We start from the raw sequence: 17,498 nt of genomic DNA on the forward strand, positions 1-17,498 counted from the left end.
CACCTGCCAGTACCAGTACCCTAAGACTTTTTGCAGATGGACCTTTGGGTGTCAGCCAACTTCCAGACTAGTACCCAAACGACAGCCAAAGGATTCAACATGTTCCCAACCTAGTATCTCGGGGTGAGAAGAGAGTGAAGCGAAATGTCTGGAGGGAGTCCATTCATACAGACACACACAGCTGGCCAGGCATCACTCCTTTCAGAAACACGCTCAAAGCCTAAGGCGCTGCCATGACCTGGGAGCTGCTGGGGGTGGGGGGAGTGGGGGTCACCTGTGCTGCAGACGACAAACCCTTTCCGGCCAGGCAAAGGAGGACCAACATGCTGGCCTCCTCCTCACCCCCGCGCCCAAAAGGACAGCCCCAAATATGCAAACCACTTTGTTATTTTATTAGAAGCCTATTTACATCTTTGCAGTCCACTTTGCGGAGCGCATCTTACAAAAGTTCCGTATACAAAGTCTGGAAACTACATAAAAATAACTTCTATCCTTCATCGGGGGGAAAATATAAGTTAGTTTTATTTACTCTGCTAGGAACAACAACAACAACAAAAAGACTGGGAAGGACCAGCAGTTCTGTCTGTACCTCACACAGAATATGTTGAGCACAGGACCACTGCACGGGCCTTCTCAGCAGCAGGCACATTGCATGGTGGCTCGGCAGGTGGGGCTCCAACCTGGCTGGACTCCCAGCTCCAGCAAAGACGCTGGGGCAAGGGAACAGGCTCCGGGCGGTGCAAGCGACAGGCCAAACCCTGGACTGTTCAGAGCCTTCCATACCTGAACCGGCGAACTGGCCTCTCACGGCCCGGCTGCCGATGGAAGTATTGTAAACAAAGTGCCCACCACCTGCAGCCCGCCCCACCTGATTCTCTATCAGCGCAGGCTGGCACAAGTGGGCACAGGGTGTGCCCACCCTGACTGCGGCTGCTTCAGGCTTTCCAGCTTCTGCTGGGCACGCAAGCAACAGAAAGGAGATGATTATTGTGCGTGGGAGCGTGGCTCTGGCACCCGTAAGGCCTGTCGGGGTCCCCTGTCCTGTGGAAGCACAGCCCTTCCCTTCCCTGGCATCCAGTTAACTGCTCTGAGCAGCAGCAAGGAGCCGGCTCTTTAAAAAGACAGGAGGGAGACAATGACCTTCCAGGGCACCTTGGGCACCCTGCGCCGGGCAAACAGCACCCACACGGAACACGCCCGTGTTGAGGACTTCTCCCAGTTACCATTTCCTGGGCGTTTAAAGCATGCGTGCTCCCACAGGGGCCGCCCAGATGGGCTTTAGTGGGACAAGAAGGCTAAACAAGGTGGCTTTGTGCATGCACGGCATGCTGGCAGCACCGGCTCTCAGGGCTCCCATGCTCCACAGCCTCTGTGGTCAGGCTACCGAGACATCGAAAGCCCAGGAGTCGGGCTGAGCACAGACCCTCCATGTCTGCCATGTCCCTGGGGGCAGGAGTCACCCACTGGTGCTCTCTGATCCTGAAAAGACTTTCCAGGGGACTGCTAGGCTCAGTCTGCAATGCAAGATGGGGTTCCCAGGGCGGAAGAATCCAGCCTTCCCACATTACACGCAGGCAGGCTGGAAAAGCAGCAGGCATGGGCAGCCCACGGTGGGCAGATTCTGTGTGCTGAGGAAGCCATCTCTATGTGACTGGCAGGACAGCCTGTGCCTTCTCAGGGCCTCGTGTGCCAACAGCCAGCATGTTCCCCACCAGCTGCTCCACTCCGCACACCCAGCGCCCCGGGCGCAGGCAAGCACCAGAGGCCGGGCCACGCATGCACACAGGGTGGGCACACAGGTACAGGGAGGGCAGGCACATGATGGCACAAAGCACCCATGAACAGCACAACCCATGATCAGGCCTCCTTCCTCCGGCCTCTCCCCTGCATGTAGACACACACTGCAGGAAGCAGAAGGCAAAATGGGGGAGTCGGAGGAGTGAGGAACACCCCCTGAGGTTAGGGGCCTTGCTTCTGGCCTGAGTCAGCTTGGAATGGCTGGAAAGCCAGCAAGACTCACACTGCGGTGGCATCGTGGGCAGCGCTGCAGTGTCCAGAGGCAGCCTGCAGGCGGCTCTCCAGCACCCAGAGCATCCAGACCTCGACTCCACCTGCTGCAGCCCGCAGGGATCCAGGCTCAGGCAGAACGCACACCAGGGCCTGGGTGCAGAAGTCAGGTGCCCGGGCGCTCCGCAGCGGGCGTGGGGCTGGCCTTGAGCTGGCACGGAAGCAAGAGGAAAGGCAGACCTGAGTTCCTTGTTCACAGAGCGGGGTGAGGGCACCCCCAAGGTGCCCCCAACAGCCTGGTGCAATGAAGGGTGTAGTTAAGAAGCCTCCGCAGAGCTGGAGGGGAAGAACTTGGTGTTCTTGCTGGGCGTGGTGGGGTTCGGGCACTCGGCCTCCTCATTCAGCTTGAAGAACATCTCCTGCTCTCGCTTCTTCTGGTTCAGATCCTCCTCCAGAGCCTGCAGACAGACAAGGCGGAAGGCACCGGTCAGATCCCCAGGCGCCAGCATTCCCCCCCGCCCCCAGAAAGTTCCCTCCCAACCCTCAGTACTTGGGTCACTTTCTCCCTTCTCCCAGAATCCCTTCTCCCACCACTTCCTCCTCTTGCTGCGGGCCAAGGGATGGAGTTCGGACAATCTAGGTGGGGTTGGGGGAGCAGTCAGAAGCTAAAGGGGTGGGGGGGAGATTCAATAGTGAGAATGGCAGACGTGTTAGTTACACAGTGGCCCGACCCAGGTGCCTGAGGTTCTTACGCTGTTGCCTCTACCCAGCACCCAGCTGCAGCCTGCGGTGACGCAGGGGTCCCTGTAGATACTTTTTGGAGGAAACATCTTTCCTTCTCAGGCTGGGTTCCATTTGACGAAGGCTGCAGAGCCAACAGTTGCCAGAACAGACCCCGGGGCTCCAGAGCCCCCGTCCTGCACCGCGAGGCCCGGAGCCTGCCAGCCCAGGCGCACGTACCTTTTTGCGTGGCCGGAGTCGGTCTCGCCACTCCTTCAGGTTCTGGTTGTGGCTCTCATCCAATGCCTTCAGCTTCTGGGTCTCATGCTCTACCAAGAGGTGGCACTTTTCATTCTGGAACAAAGTCCAGGCAGAACAGGTGAGACAACAGGATGGCAGAGGCGGTGAGCTGAGACCCACCCCAGGACGCAGCCCCAAGGACACCTGCTCCTTGGTAAACATCCCATCTCTGTAAAGCAGCCTATCAAATTTATTCAAACATTGTTTTCTGACCACTCAGTCTGTTTCAGATGTTCACATAAAAAAACTCCGTGTTGGGGCCCAGTGCAATGGCTCCTCTGACTAATCTTTTTTGCAAGCGCCGGGATCCCACATGGGCGCTGGTTCATGTCCCGGCTGCTCCACTTCCCACTGTGGCATTTGGGAAGTGAACCAGTGAATGGAAGATCTTTCCATCTCTCCTTCTCTCTATAAATCTGCCTTTCCAAGAAAAATAAATCTTAAAACAGACAAATAAAACCATTGTATTGTAAGGCAACAGCAAACAAAGCCACTGCTTGTAATGCTGCCATTCCATGTTGGAGCACAAGTTAAGAATCCTGGATGCTCCTTTTTTTTTTTTAAATCTAGCTCCCTGTGAATGAGCCTGGGAAGACAGCAAAGCCCAAGTGCTTGGTCCCTGCACCTTCACGGGAGACCCTGATGGAATTCTGGGCTCCTGGCTTCAGCCTGGCCCAGCCCTAGCTGTGGTGGCACCTGAAGAATGAACCAGTGGACAGAAGATCTTCATCTCTCTCCATCTCCCTGCCTTGCGATCTTTTTTTTTTTTTAAGATTTATTTATTTTTATTTGAAAGGCTGATTTACAGAGAGGAGGAGAGACAAAGAAAAATCTTCCAACTGCTGGTTCACTCCCCAAGTGGCTGCAGTGGCCAGAGCGGAGCTGATCCGAAGCCAGGAGCCAGGAGCTTCTTCTGGGTCTCCCACACAGATGCAGAATCCCAAGGCTTTCGATCGTGTCCTCTACTGCTTTCCCAGGCCACAAGCAGGGAGTTGGATGGCAAGTGGAGCAAGTGGGACAAGAACTGGCACCCTAATGGGATCCTGGTGGATACAAGGTGAAGATTGTCATTGAACCACTGCATTGGGCCCCAAATAAATAAATCTTTTAAAAATCAGTAAAATTGACACAGTGGCAGACAAAAACCACTGCACTGTTTTCTCTGCTCCTCTCTGACTCTCCAGAAATGGCCAGACAGATCCAGCAGCCTGAGCCGTGCTGAGGTCAGTCCTGAGGTCATGCAGGTTGGTCAGCCCTCGCCCCTGGGCCGACACTGCCTCGTTCCACCACAAGGGGGCTCCAAGTACCAGCTCGTGGGACAGGCCTCTCCTGTGTGGGCCCAAGTCTTAACAGACAAGAGGTGACACATAACCCTCAGGACACAGCAAGAACTGGAAGAACCAGCAGCTTGTCCCACCTGCCTGGCCCGGGCAAGGGCCTTTGCAGAGCCATCACCGCTTGCACAAATCCTCGCTTGAATCTTGCAATGGGAGTCCACCCTACCCCCAATCCATCCCAGGCCTGTGTAGAGCAGAGCTTGGCCGGGTGATGTGCTCTGCCCAACATCACTTGCCCAGTGGACCTGGGCACGTCCCTGCTAGTGGAGCCACTGCCCCTCAAGCACCATCTGCTTGGGCAAGCTAAGGCCACACAGGGGTGGGGCGGGGCAGGGCGGCTGCTAACCTGCAGCTGCTGCAGCTCACTCATGTTGCTGTCACACTGTGCCATCATGTCCCGCATCTGGTTCTCGTGCTTCTGCTGCTGCTGCAGCCTCTCGGATTTCTGCCTCTTCTCCTCCTGCTGGGAGAACTGCCCCACCGAGAGAAACAGAGAGAGAGAGAGAGTGGGTGCTTTGGGGAGCCAGGAGCCTGGCTGGTCTCTTGCAGCCCTGCTCGGCAGGGTCGCCAAAGGGTCTGGTCTATGCTCAGCCCCTTCCTGTTCCCCTCACACAGTAACCTCCACCATTTAAGATCCAGTTCTTGCCCTCTGGGCAGGGATACCACACCGCAGTGATGTGCAGGAAAACATGTGTGGACCACGCAGCAATCACAGGCACCCAGGCCACTGGCTCCATGCCCCAGCCATGTGGGTGCATGCCAGTGGGCAGGAGCGGTTAATTAGCAGAGAAGTAGGTGTCCGCCTCAACAGCCATGGAAGGGAATAGCACGTGAAAAAGACGGCACAAAGCCAAAGTCCTTGCTCCGTGGGGACAGATTCATCACGTACCCGGTGAGGCTCCCAGCCCTGACCCGGGACTTGCAGGTGCTCTTCCAGAACCCTGTGCTACGTCATTCCTCCAATAGCAGCAGGCTGAGGTCACACTCTAACCCAGTGCCCACAGCACTGCCATCGCACACCCACCCCACGTCCAGAGCCCCATCAGTCCACTCCCACCCCACACCCAGAGCCCCGACAGCCCGGAGTACCCCACAGCCCAGAGCCCCGACAGCCCGGCCCACCCCACGTCCAGAGCCCCATCAGCCCACTCCCACCCAACACCCAGAGCCCCGACAGCCCGGCCCACCCCACCCCACCCCACCCCACGCCCGGAGCCCCGACAGCCCGGCCCACCCCACCCCACCCCACCCCACGCCCAGAGCCCTGCCAGCCCAGCCCACCTGTTTAATCTTCTCGCGCTGCTCAGCCGCACTGCCCCCGCCATTGATGTGCAGGCTCTTCTTGTACATGGCCATGCGCGTCTTGCCCTCGCTCCGCTGGATCTTGGGCAGCCGCGCCTTCTCTTGCTGCTGCCGCACCTTGAGCTGCTCCACCATGCGCTGGTTGTAGCGCTGCATCTGCTCCCGCTCCTGCCGGGGAGGAGACACACAGAGGTGAGGCGAGCTCAGCTGGGCTCCAGGCACCTGGCATGCTCGGAGGGCAAAGGCCACCAGGCTGGACTCGGCAGCCCGGGGTGCTCCGCACAGCCAAGTTATCTCTGCTCCTTCTTTTCAAGGGACAGTCCTCTACCTATGATGGTCTGCTTGGCATCATTTTTTGACTATTAATAGTGCAAAAGCCAGTTTTGAATTTGGGTCTTTTCCTGGGACATGCAGTGTTGATGCTATCCCATGAAGTAAGCACCCGAGATACCCGACACTTTAATATGCACAGCAACTTCAAAAACATACATGGAAAATGGAAATGGAAAGACAGGCTTATTTTGGTGCCAAAGCTCTTTTCTTTATAAAAAAAATGATTTATTTATTTGAAAGGTGGAGGGGTGAGGGGAATCCCAGTGCCTATAAAACTGTATCACATAATACAATGTCAATAACAATTAAAGCAAATAAATAAAACTTAAAAAAAAAAAAAGAAAGGTGGGGTGGGAGCTGTGCAAAGACAAAGAGAGAGAGAGAGAGATCTTCTACCCACCGGCTAGCTCCCCAAATGACCACAACAATGGGGGCTTGCCTAGGCTAAAGCCAGGAACTTTACCCAGTTCTCTCAGTGGGTGCAGGAGCTCAAACACTTGGGCTGTCCTCAGCTGCTTTGCCACACAGCTCAGTAGAGAGCTGGACTTGCATCTTGGCCTTTTGGCCAGGATCAAGTGCAGTAGGGAGCTGGATTAGAAGTGGATGAACCGGGCCTTGAATGTGCACCCACAAAAGATGCCAGTATCACAGGCTCTAAGCCAGCTGTACAGTAACAGGGCTGGCCCGTCATCACAGACAGGGGATGCAGATTTATATTTCACATAAACTTCATACATTTGACATTTTTTCTTCCTCCAACACCTAGTACATTTCAAAACTCAGCTTGGGCATCACCTCTTCCAAGAAGCCTCTCCGGATGGGTGAGCGCCCAAGCCTTCTGCTTCTCCCCTAAGAAACTCCTCACCCAGCTGCTTCTGTTGGCCTCAGCTTAACTGTCACCGTCCCCTCGTGGGAGTTTGACGCAGAGGGCGCCCTGGGCACACTGCAGGGGCCCTGGCTGAGTCTGGAGGAAGGTTCTGAGCAGGGGGAGAGCCTGCAAGGTCTATGAGGAATTGCATGCATGGCAGGGACAGAAATAACGAGAAAATGGCATGGACCAGGAATGGACAGCCAAGAAAGCAAGACAAAGAGAGGCACCGGCGGGTGTCCTGGGACCCCACTGCTGGCCCGGCTTTCCGGCTCCGCCTCCCCCCTTCGCGGTCCCTCCGGGGGTCCTTCCTCCGGGGGCGGGGAGGCACCACTGGCACCCAGCGCAGCCCTGCAGCCCTCCCGGGCTCACCTTCTCGTGCTTGCGCAGTAGCTCGTGCCGCTGCAGGAAGTACTGGTCCTTCAGCTGCTGCTTCACCAGCTGGTGCCGTTCCTGCAACTGGTGCTCCTCCATCTCCCACAGGGCTGCCTCACGCTCTGCAGAGGACACAGCCACAGGTGAGCTGTGTGCAGCCTAGTGGAGCCCCCTGGGCTCCGTGCCCGCAGCCAGGCTCCTCTCTCCCCCCATGCCCTCACCGCACCTGGTCAACCACCTGCTCAGCACTGGCCACCACCTCCCACCCCCTGCGCAAGGACAGAGCTCCAGGGTTAGAAAGCAGAGGAACCAGAGACGAAGGCCTGAGCTCCGCTGCACCTTGGGTTGGAACAGAAACCTGCTCGGTCTTGAAAAGCAGAATGACAGAGAGTGAGAGGAGGATGAAACAGAGAACGCTGCCTTCTGCTGGTTTACTTCCCAAAGGGCTGCCAAAGGTCAAGGCTGGGTCAGGCCAGCGCCCGGAGCCCAGAACTCCATCCATGGACCCCACACCGGCCCAAACACTTGGGCCAGGCAGGCGTCCTTGCCACCTGTGACCACAGCTTGGTCTTCCATCGGCCTTGAGGCATTGCACAGCCTGTGGGTTTGGGTCTGACTGTTTGGGTCTCTACCTCCCCCACATTCAGATACTGGGATTCTAGCGGCTACAATAATGCCACGAGGCAGCGGGGCCTCTGGAAGGGGCGGGCCTTCACGCTTGGGCTTAGCGCCCCAGGAAGGAGGCCTGGGGATGCTACCTAAAGGTGCCATCTCTGTTGTGTGTATGAAGTAGAAGGCAGGTCCTCACCAGGGCCACACACCTGCTACAACCTTGGCTGTGAACTTCCAACCTCCAGACACGTGAGAATCAATGTCTGCTGTGTATACGCCACCCGGGACCCAAGGACACGCTGTTAGAGCAGCCCAATTAGACATGTGGGCCAAAGACCCCTCCCTGCCTCAGCTGCCTGTGGAAATGCAGCAACAGGGGGACTAATCCTGCAGCGGAGGTGCAGGGTCTGTGGCACTGGCAGACACTCAGCGTTTAGAACAACTAGAGCTCCTCTGCATCTGGTTTCTGCCACCACCCTGCCAGCCAGCTCTTCCAGGCTTCCTGTCTGCATCCCCTTGACTTCCGGAAGCAGGTCCCATAGTGCCGGTGACAGCTGGTGGCCTTGCCTTGCTCCTGGCTTCAGCGTGACCACAGAGGATGACGTCACCGTCAGGATGGAGAAGGCCAGGCACCTGCTCCCAGCCCACCCGTTCCCCAGGACTGGGGGTGTCCGCAGTGTGCCTCCGGGCCCAGACGGGCTCGCCCACCTCGAAGGAGCTCCTGCTTCTTGTTGAGACACTCGCGTTCCTTGTCGCAGATCTCCCGTCTGTTGTCCGCAGTGAGCTTCTTCATGGCCAACTCCAGGTCCCCCTTCTGCTTGGCGACAAAGTCCCGGTCCTGCAGAGGACAGGGGAGGAAAGAGTTGCCTTGAGGACATCTCTCTCTCTTTTACAAAGTCAGATATATAGAGAGGAGGAGAAACAGAGAGGAAGGTCTTCCGTCTGATGATTCACTCCCCAAGTGACCACAACAGCCGGTGCTGACCCGATCTGAAGCCAGGAGCCAGAAACTTCCTCCAGGTCTCCCACGTGGGTGCAGGATCCCAAAGCACTGGGCCATCCTCGACTGCTTTCCCAGGCCACAAGCAGGGAGCTGGACGGGAAGTGGAGCTGCCGCGATTAGAACTGGCACCCATATGGGATCCTGGTGCATTCAAGACAAGGACTTTAGCCACTAGGCCACGCCGCCGGGCCCGAGGACATCTCAACATTATTATTTTTATAATGAATAGCCATTATTTTGGAGCCAGCACTGTGGCGTAGTAGGCTCCACCTGCAGTGCTGGGGTTCCACATGGGCATCAATTCGTGACCTGGCAGCTCCACTTCCCATCCGGCTCCCTGCTTGTGACCTAGGAAAGCAGTCGAGGACGGTACAAAGTCTTGGGACCCTACATCCATGTGGGAGACCTGGAAGAGGCTCCGGGCCCTGGCTTCACATCGGCTCAGCTCTGGCTGTTGTGACTGCTTGGGGAGTGAGCCAGCAGATGGAGGAGTTTTCTCTAAATGTCCTTCTGTCTGTAAATCTGGCCTTCATATAAAACTAAAATAAATCTTTTAAAAAAAAAAAACTTTTAACTTGATAGGTGATGGAGAGAGGGAAAGGAGACACGTGTGTGTGTGCGTGCGCACACACACACACACACACACACACACGAGTTCCCCAAATGCCCAGAAGAGCTGGTGCTGGGTTATGGTCAGAGACCCAATCAGGTCTTCCACAAGACAGACAGCAACCCAATCGCTTCAGCCATCGCTGCCGTCTCCCAGAGCCGGATGACCAGGAAGCTGGAGTGGGGAGGCAGACATTTAATTCACAATGATCCAAGGGGGTGGAGAAGGGAATGAGTTGCCAATGACTGGGATGGCCTCTGGGGACACTTCCCAGGCTGGTCAAGCAGATGTGACCTCCAAATGACCCTGAGACACACAGGAGCTGGGGCTTTGGGGTGCAGGTCAGTGTAACTGGCTGAGGTGTTACTTCTAGCTGTGTAGAGGGCAATCAGAGAAGGCTGCCTGGAGGAGGTAAAAACAGGGCGCCATGCAGGGGACACAGGATTCAGGCATTTGAGGGACAGGGCTTCGGCCATGATAGAAGCGATTCCTGTTCACCCGTCAGGGTGTCAAAGCTGGGACCCCCCACCCCGCATTGCTCCTCTTCCCCCAGCCCAAGCCTCGCAGCCTCCAGCCCCCGACTGAGACCAGAGGACTCACAAGCAGCTGCTTCTTCTGCGCATGCTCCTCCATCTTCTGCTTCATGCTCTCCTTCCGCTGCTGCCGGGGCAGCTTCTCCACCTCGCTCTTCACCTACACCGGACACAGTGCGGTCAGCGTCATCAGTGCACCTGTCACATCTCCCACGCTACATCTGCAGGACCAGCCATCCGGCCCCCTCCTGCCCACGGCCTGCTCCCAGGGTGCGCAGGCGCTGCGGTCCGCTGCTCGGCACCCCTCTGGCTGTGGTGGCAACTTGGCCCTCTGCAGAAAACTTCCAGCTTCTCACAAGCCTTTCTGACATGTCCCCTTATCCATTCTTCTCCAAGAAGCACAGTCTTGCACGCTATTAGTCTACAAGAAGGCTTCTTGGGGACACGTTTGTCTACCCAGTCAGCGGCAATTAGGGGTTCCTACCAGGGCCGGTGTTGAGGCATAGTGGGGAGATTCACAGTCTGCAGCGGGGGCAGCCCAATCACAGCATTGGTTCAAGTCCCAGCTGCTCCACTTCTGATCCAGCTCCCTAATGAGGTGACTGAGAGAGCAGCAGAGGATGGCCCAACTACTGACACCTCCCTGACACCCATGCAGGGATGCAGACGGAGTTCCTGGCTCCTGGCTTCAGCCTGTCCCAGCCCCACCTGCCGCAGCCATTTGGGGAGTGAACCAGTGGACAGGAGATCTTTTCTCTTTTTTCCCACTCGGTTAGTCTGCTAGCTGTGTTTATGGTACGGACTTTTCTAATAGGAGTAAGAAGAGATTTATGCCACTTAGAACTTTTTTAAGATTTATTTTTATTTATTGAAATGTAGAGTTAGAAAGAGATGTAGAGACAAGAGAAAAAGATCTTCCATCTGCTGGTTCACTCCCCAAATGGCCACGATGGCTGGGGCAGTGCCAGGCTGAAGCCAGGAGTTGTATCCAGGTCTCCTACATGGTTGTCAGGGGCCCAAGCACTGGAACCATCCCCCATTACTTTCCCATGCCACAAGCAGGGAGCCGGATCAAATATGGGGCAGCCAGGATTCGAACCAGCGCCCATATCGGATGTCAACACCACAGACAGTGGCTAGACCTGTTTCATCACAGCACTGGCCCCTAGAACTATTTTAATCTACTTCCCATGCTATAAGGGAGCAGCTGAGCTCAGGGACTCTCTCTCTCTGGAGCTCATGGGGCTGGCGGGCACACAGCAGGTGCCCCAGCCCCTGCCTGGCTTCCTGCAAGGGCCTCTGTGGGGTGGAGCACCTACAGACCCCTGCTCACCCATGTGTGCGAGGGAATGTGCACGGGTGCTGGGCTCTCCCACCAACCACTGGCGCCAGTCCCCACTCACCCACCACGGTGGGAGCTGCAGCAAATCCTAGGAAAAGGGCAAGTGCCTGTGGCCTGAAGACCACTTCCTAAAGCCCACCTCACCCATCACGGAAGACCTCTCCATCTGCAGAGGTTTGGCCTGAATATCAGGAGAGAGAAAGCCCATCTCTTTGTGGGGGGCATACAGCAGACACACCCAGAGTCCCTGACATGGTACAGCAGGCTGACATGGGCCCGTGCTCCTGCTGGCTGCCAGGAAAACTCAAGGACGAATACCCATAGTGACTACCTGGGGACTCTGAAAGTAGGTGACCCCGGAGGGGAGGCAGGACTTGGCAGAGGGGCTGGCAGAGCGGGCACAAGTCCTGCTTCTTTCCCTCTGCCCTCTTTGCACCAGGCCCACACAGACCTGCCTGCTGATAAAGTAATAAAGGTGGCAGACACAAACTGAGACCATCCTGTTTCTGGCCAGTGCCTCTCGGCAACACCCGCTGGCCCACCCAGAGCCACTTATGCAGGTGGCACAAGAAGGGGCATATGCTGGAGCCCCCGAGGGCGGCCAACACAGACTAAGCACTGTAGACAGATGCATGAGGTCACCTTTCTTCAACAGTCCCCGAGGGCCGCACAATTCCTCCCGAGCAAAACAACTGAGCTTTATCTACAAATTCCCGGGGGATCCTTCCCCAGTTACGACACAGCACCTCAGGGACACCCAAACACTGGAAGAGCCAGAAGCAGGTGTTACCTGAGAACTGCCAGACCGCGTGTTTGTGAGCATCCGGATTTACATACACCTGCTGTCCCCATTTGATGCAACCAAGAGACCCATGTAAATACGGGGGGCTGGCGCTGTGGGGGCAGTGTGGCCTGCAGCAGCGGCCTCCCACATGGAAGGAGGAGAAAGTGGGGGAGCCCAGACATGCCCTGCTTTCCCACTCAGCTCCCAGGCCCTCTTCTGGAAATGGCATCTCCAGATCCCAATGTTCCTTCCCGCTCCCCAGAGCATCTTCCCAGGGCAGCTGCAGAGGAGGCCAGCACAGCCTCACAGCAAGGACTCAGCTGTACACGAAGGCACCCCAAGAAAGTGGCTGCCGGGACGTGGCTGAAGTGAGCACACCCAGACACACCCTACACCCTAACCAGGTGACCCGATGTGGGTGAAGTCAGGCCGAGCTTGCAGCAATGGGGTCCTATGCATCCGACCTGGCCCCAACCACCCCAGTCTCTGCCCAGCTCACTCACCTCCTTCTTCATGAGCTTCAGTTGCTCCTGGAACCTGGCATAGTCCCGGTCCTGCTCCAGGCGGATGCGCTTGGTCTCCTCCCGGCGGCGCACGGCGTGGTCCTGCTCCATCTTCTCCACCTGCTGCTTCTGCTGTTTCTCCAGGTTCTCCAGCTCCGTGTCAAAGAACTTCTTCTTGGCCTGGAAGGGGCAGCAGGGGAGAGGAAGTCAGCGCAGCCACTTTGTGTCTGGGAGGGAAAATGGGGAGAGCTTAGAGCTGGGGTTGCATTCCAGCTTTGTGTGACTTGGGGCAAGTCACCTAACGTCACTGGGTCTCATGTGCCAAAGGGGAGCGGACCACAACCTAGCTAGACCCTTGCCTGAGGGTCGCTTCCCCTCTAGAGAGCAACCTGCCTGGGAATTCCGTGTTCGCAGGTGACCACATGAGGGCGCTGGGAAGGCACAGTCAGCCGCCCCACTCGGCCGCTGGGCCCACGGGCATGCAAGAGGTGCCCACAGGCATGCGAGAGGTGCCCACAGGCATGTAAGCGGTGCCCACGGGCATGCGAGAGGTGCCCACGGGCATGCGAGAGGTGCCCACGGCCGCGTTCCCACTCACGTTGATCTCCTGCTCGAAGCGCTTGTGCATCTGCTCCAGCTGCAGCTCATGCTTGTTGCTCAGCTGCGTCTGGTTCCTGTGCTCTTCCTTCTGCAGCAGCCGCAGCTCTCGGAGTTCCTGGCGCCTGGAGAGGCACAAGGACAAGCAAAAGTTCACGGTGAGAAGGGGTGGCCGCAGAGGGCTCAGGCATGGGCAGGATCAAGCTAAGACAGCGGCTTCCTGAGACGGCCATCAGGTGAGTAACATCCAGCACTGATGGAATGGTCACCATGCTGGCAGACGTGAAAGAAGATGAGCTCGGCCCGAGAAGAGGGTGAACTTGCACAGATCTCAATCAAAGGTCAGGAAGACCGTTATTGACTGATGGATGGATTCATTGCTGTGCTGCTGTTTCACTCCCCAGATGGCCACGATGGCCAGGGCTGAGCTCATCCAACGCCAGGGGCTTCTTTCAGGGTCTTTCACTTGCGTCCTCCTCTGCTGCTTTCCCAGATCACCAGCAGGAAGCTGGATTGGAAGTGCAGCAGTCTGGATTCAAGCCGGCACCCAAATGGGATGCCAGGGCGACAGGTGGAGGATTAACCTGCTGAGCCTCCAAGAAGAAGCTGTAAAATCACCCACAGGTAGATGAAGCACAAATTCAAAGAAGCTTCATTTCCAAGAGCTTAGAGAGGCGGGCGTGTGGGGAAGTGGATACTTTTGTATATGCTGATGGACAGAATGTGGACTTGACTCGCCACGCATGAAGACACCTTGCAGCCTTCTTCTGTCTTTTAGCACGGTTGTTCCACTTCTGGGACTGACTGAAAGAATTCCTTACTCTACTCCGTGAAATAAAAATGTATATAATAACATAACATTGGAAATAAACCCCCAGCTATCGTAGTCCAGGTAAGTCTGCTACAATATACCCACGTGGAGGTAGGCATTTAGCGTAGCAGCTAGCATGCCTGCCTGGCGCGGGGGTTTGAACTCTGACCCTGCTTCTGACTCCTGCTTCCCGCTACTGCAGATTCTAGAAGGCAACAGCCCCAGTCACTGGGTCCCCACTATCCACACCTGACATCCAGATGAGTCTCATGCTCACTTCAGCTGCACATATATTAAAATTGGAACAACACACAGAAGATTAGCATGGCCCCTGCGCAAGGATGACACGCAGACTGAGTCCCTGGGTCCTGCCTTTGGACTGGTCTCAGCTATTGTGGGCACCCATGGGGAGTGAATCCAAGGATGGGACATCTTCCTCCTTCTACCTCCGTGTCTCTGCCTCTCCAATAAAACAACAGATCCTGAAACTCTCTACATAGCTGTAGGATGGAATTCTATATTCAGTGCTATTAAGCAGAACTTTAGAAAACAGGATGGCATAGCACGGTAGCCTAATGGCTAAAGTCCTCCCCTTGTGCACACTGGAATCCGTACGGGCGCTGGTTCTAATCCCAGCAGCCCTGCTTCCCGTCCAGCTCCCTGCTTGTGGCCTGGGAAAGCAGGACAGCCCAAAGCCTTGGGACCCTGCACCCGTGTGGGAGACCTGGAGGAAGTTCCTGGATCCTGGCTTCGGATCTGCTCAGCTCTGACCATTGCGACCACTTAGGGAGTGAGTCAACAGAGGAAAGACCTTCCTCTCTGCCTCTCCTCCTCTCTGTATATCTGACTTAACAATAAAAATAAATACAAATTTTTAAAAATACAATGTTACAAACAGGTGTGGGATGATCCCCCAGTTAGTGAAGCTGTGGTCTGTTATGTAGCCTATCACGGGGTGAAAAAACTCTAGCAGCACACGTGGGTCAGCGTGCTAACTCTCCAATCCCAGCACTGACCGCACAGATCACACCCAAACTATTAGTGCAGCCAGGGAGGGGACAGACCTTCTAAGAGGAAGGAGAAGGGGGGAGTTCTACCACTCTCTGGCCTCTTCCTCTTTGATTTTTAAATTTTGAACCATGACATTCTATTACATATTTTTAAGAACTGAATCTCCCAGCAACCATTTGGTTAACACCTTAAGTTTCTAATTTGGTGTGCACTCGCAGACACGAGGCCTGCAGATAACCCCCAACGTCTCAGCCACGCTTCTTGTTAGCCAAGTGCGTTAAAACTACTGTCATTATATAACCAGAAGTGTAAAGAAGTTCAAACGCTTGCCGAAAGATTTTGGGACTCTGGGCTAAGTCAGGCGCCCCCTGGTGGCTGTGAAGGAATGGGGCCCAACAGTCCTGGGCCCTGTCTTGGCAGGCTCCCAGTCTATAACCTGGGATTGCTCTCCAGTGTGAGGTCCGGCCCCAGGCCAGCCTGGCCAGCCTTCTCCGCAGCTCTGTGGGAGCTGCACCTGCTCACGGAGCTGCCCACCAACCACTGCAAGAGGATAGGCTTTGCATGGCTAATAATATTTTCCAGCGCCAGAGACCTTGTTTGACTCTCAGCTCTAATAACCTCCCTGCCAAGTGCCCTTTGGGGGCTGTGTCACCCCTTCTTTGTGAGTCTCTCTTCCGTAGCCTGTAAAACGAAGCAAACCACCTCTCCCACTCAGACACTGAGAGATTAAGCAGAGAATGCACATGCCAAGTGCTTGGCCAGGTCCCAACCAACGTGCCAGGAACAGCACCTGCTCCACGGATAGGGAAGACAAGGCAGTGGCTGCTTGGCAAGGGCCACTCTCCATGATGCTTCTGCCTCAGTATCTGCTTCAGGGGACACTGTTCCAGAGTGGCAAAGAAATCCCAACTCCAGAAACGACGGCTTGGAGAGCAAGCAGCAGCAAACCCAAACAGGATGATGGGAGGAAGGCAGGCAGCCCAGTGCCAGCACGGTCTTTGGTCCACCCGGCCTACGTGAGCAGGATCCTACCTGCTTCCCCTGACCTCATGCCCCATTCCTCAGCCCTGTGCCTTCAGTTCCTTACACAAGCCCTGCAGTCATTCCTAGGTGCTGCTCCAGCTCTGTGTAAGGCCCACGGGGACTTCTGCTTGCGGTAGCATCCCCCAGCCCAGGCACTTACAATGACTTCCTTCACAGAGTACCCTCGGTCAGATGTCATCTTAGTATTCTACATTGCCCCACCACATCTAATTGGGCCACCAACCTGTGGGTGCGTAGGGAGTGAATGGATGAGTAGACAAATGGATGAGTAGAGAAGTGGGTGATTGGGTGGATGGACGCATAGGAAGGTGGATGGATGGATGGATGGATGGATGGATGGATGGATGGATGGATGGATGGATGAACGCACACATGGATAGAAAGATGGGCAGGTGGGTGGGTGAAAAAGTGAGAGGACAGATGCATGACTGAGCAGATAAATGACTGGATGGGTTTATGGAATGAATGTGAGGTTGAATTAGTGGGTGGATGGAGAAATGGATGGGTGGGCAGTTGGCTGGTTGGGTAGAAGAGAAGAGATGAATAACTGGGCAGATAAATGCATGGACGGGCTGAGCAATGGAAGTGAGTATGGATGGATGGATGGATGCGTGGGCAGGTGAACAAATGGATAGATGGTTGGAGGTTGGAGGACGAACGAACGAATGGATGGATGGATGGATGGATGGATGGATGGATGGATGCGTGACCAAATGGAATAGATAGGTGGGTGGACAGGCAAATGGGTGGCTGGATGCATGAGAGAGTGCAGGATCCCAAACAAAACCAGTTTCCTTCATTTCCCTGATGTTCTCATTCACACTGCAGACACAAGGTCTTCTCATAAAAAGGACGCCCATCTCTCTCTGTGTCCCCCTCCCCAGCCAGGGCCCCTCCCACACTTGCCTGAGAAATCTCATCTCCTCGTCCTTCTTCTCATCCTCACTGATGATCTTGGATGTGGTGATGCTCACCTCCACGCCATCCACCACAAACCTGCGTGTTCGCTTCAGGGTTTTATTGTGCAGCCGGGAGTCCTGGCCAGGAAGGAAGGCAAAGGTCAACATTCCAGCTACAGATCCACGGCTGGCCCAGGGGTGGGGAGGCCCACAGCCCCCCTGGCTCCTCCAGCCTCAGGCCCACCCAGGGAGAACAAGGCTGCCCACTGGCCCTCCCACCGCAAGCTGCCTGACCCAGGGACCGGGGGCAAATGCTTACAGGGCACTACCAGGTGCTCCGTTCTGATTTGGATGCAAGCTGGAATCAAACACTGGCTCTTTCCCAGCCTCTCCCGTTCTACCCACTGCCTCCTGGGGGTAGTTCAGTCCTTCCTGCCTCTCCAACACAAGCCCGGGACCTTCCAGGAGCATGGGGGCCTGGCTGGCTGCCCGCAGTGCCTCTCTGAG

At 55.9% G+C, this 17,498-nt stretch overlaps 1 protein-coding gene and 1 non-coding gene across 2 annotated transcripts in view; one reads left to right on the forward strand and one right to left on the reverse strand.

Annotated features, from left to right (window-relative positions):
• Nucleotides 1-371: 371 nt before the first annotated feature.
• The window catches only part of STK10 (serine/threonine kinase 10), an 80,914-nt gene continuing 63,787 nt past the window's right edge, over nt 372-17,498 (reverse strand). Inside the window, exons 10-19 of the mRNA XM_040972231.1 lie at nt 16,999-17,129; nt 13,228-13,351; nt 12,630-12,809; nt 10,068-10,160; nt 8,563-8,692; nt 7,240-7,364; nt 5,646-5,834; nt 4,711-4,836; nt 2,968-3,081; nt 372-2,465 (exon numbers count right to left, since the gene is read on the reverse strand). Coding sequence (XP_040828165.1) covers nt 2,325-2,465; nt 2,968-3,081; nt 4,711-4,836; nt 5,646-5,834; nt 7,240-7,364; nt 8,563-8,692; nt 10,068-10,160; nt 12,630-12,809; nt 13,228-13,351; nt 16,999-17,129 — 1,353 coding nt within the window. The 3' untranslated portion in view covers nt 372-2,324. The remainder of the gene's footprint in view (nt 2,466-2,967; nt 3,082-4,710; nt 4,837-5,645; nt 5,835-7,239; nt 7,365-8,562; nt 8,693-10,067; nt 10,161-12,629; nt 12,810-13,227; nt 13,352-16,998; nt 17,130-17,498) is intronic.
• On the forward strand, nt 14,309-14,413 carry LOC121154531. Its single transcript, XR_005883546.1, has one exon. It is a non-coding gene; the product is annotated as a U6 spliceosomal RNA (small nuclear RNA).

This window comes from Ochotona curzoniae, unplaced genomic scaffold, assembly GCF_017591425.1.
Source record: "Ochotona curzoniae isolate NIBS_2020 unplaced genomic scaffold, NIBS_Ocur_1.0 contig_1, whole genome shotgun sequence".
NCBI lineage: Eukaryota > Metazoa > Chordata > Mammalia > Lagomorpha > Ochotonidae > Ochotona > Ochotona curzoniae.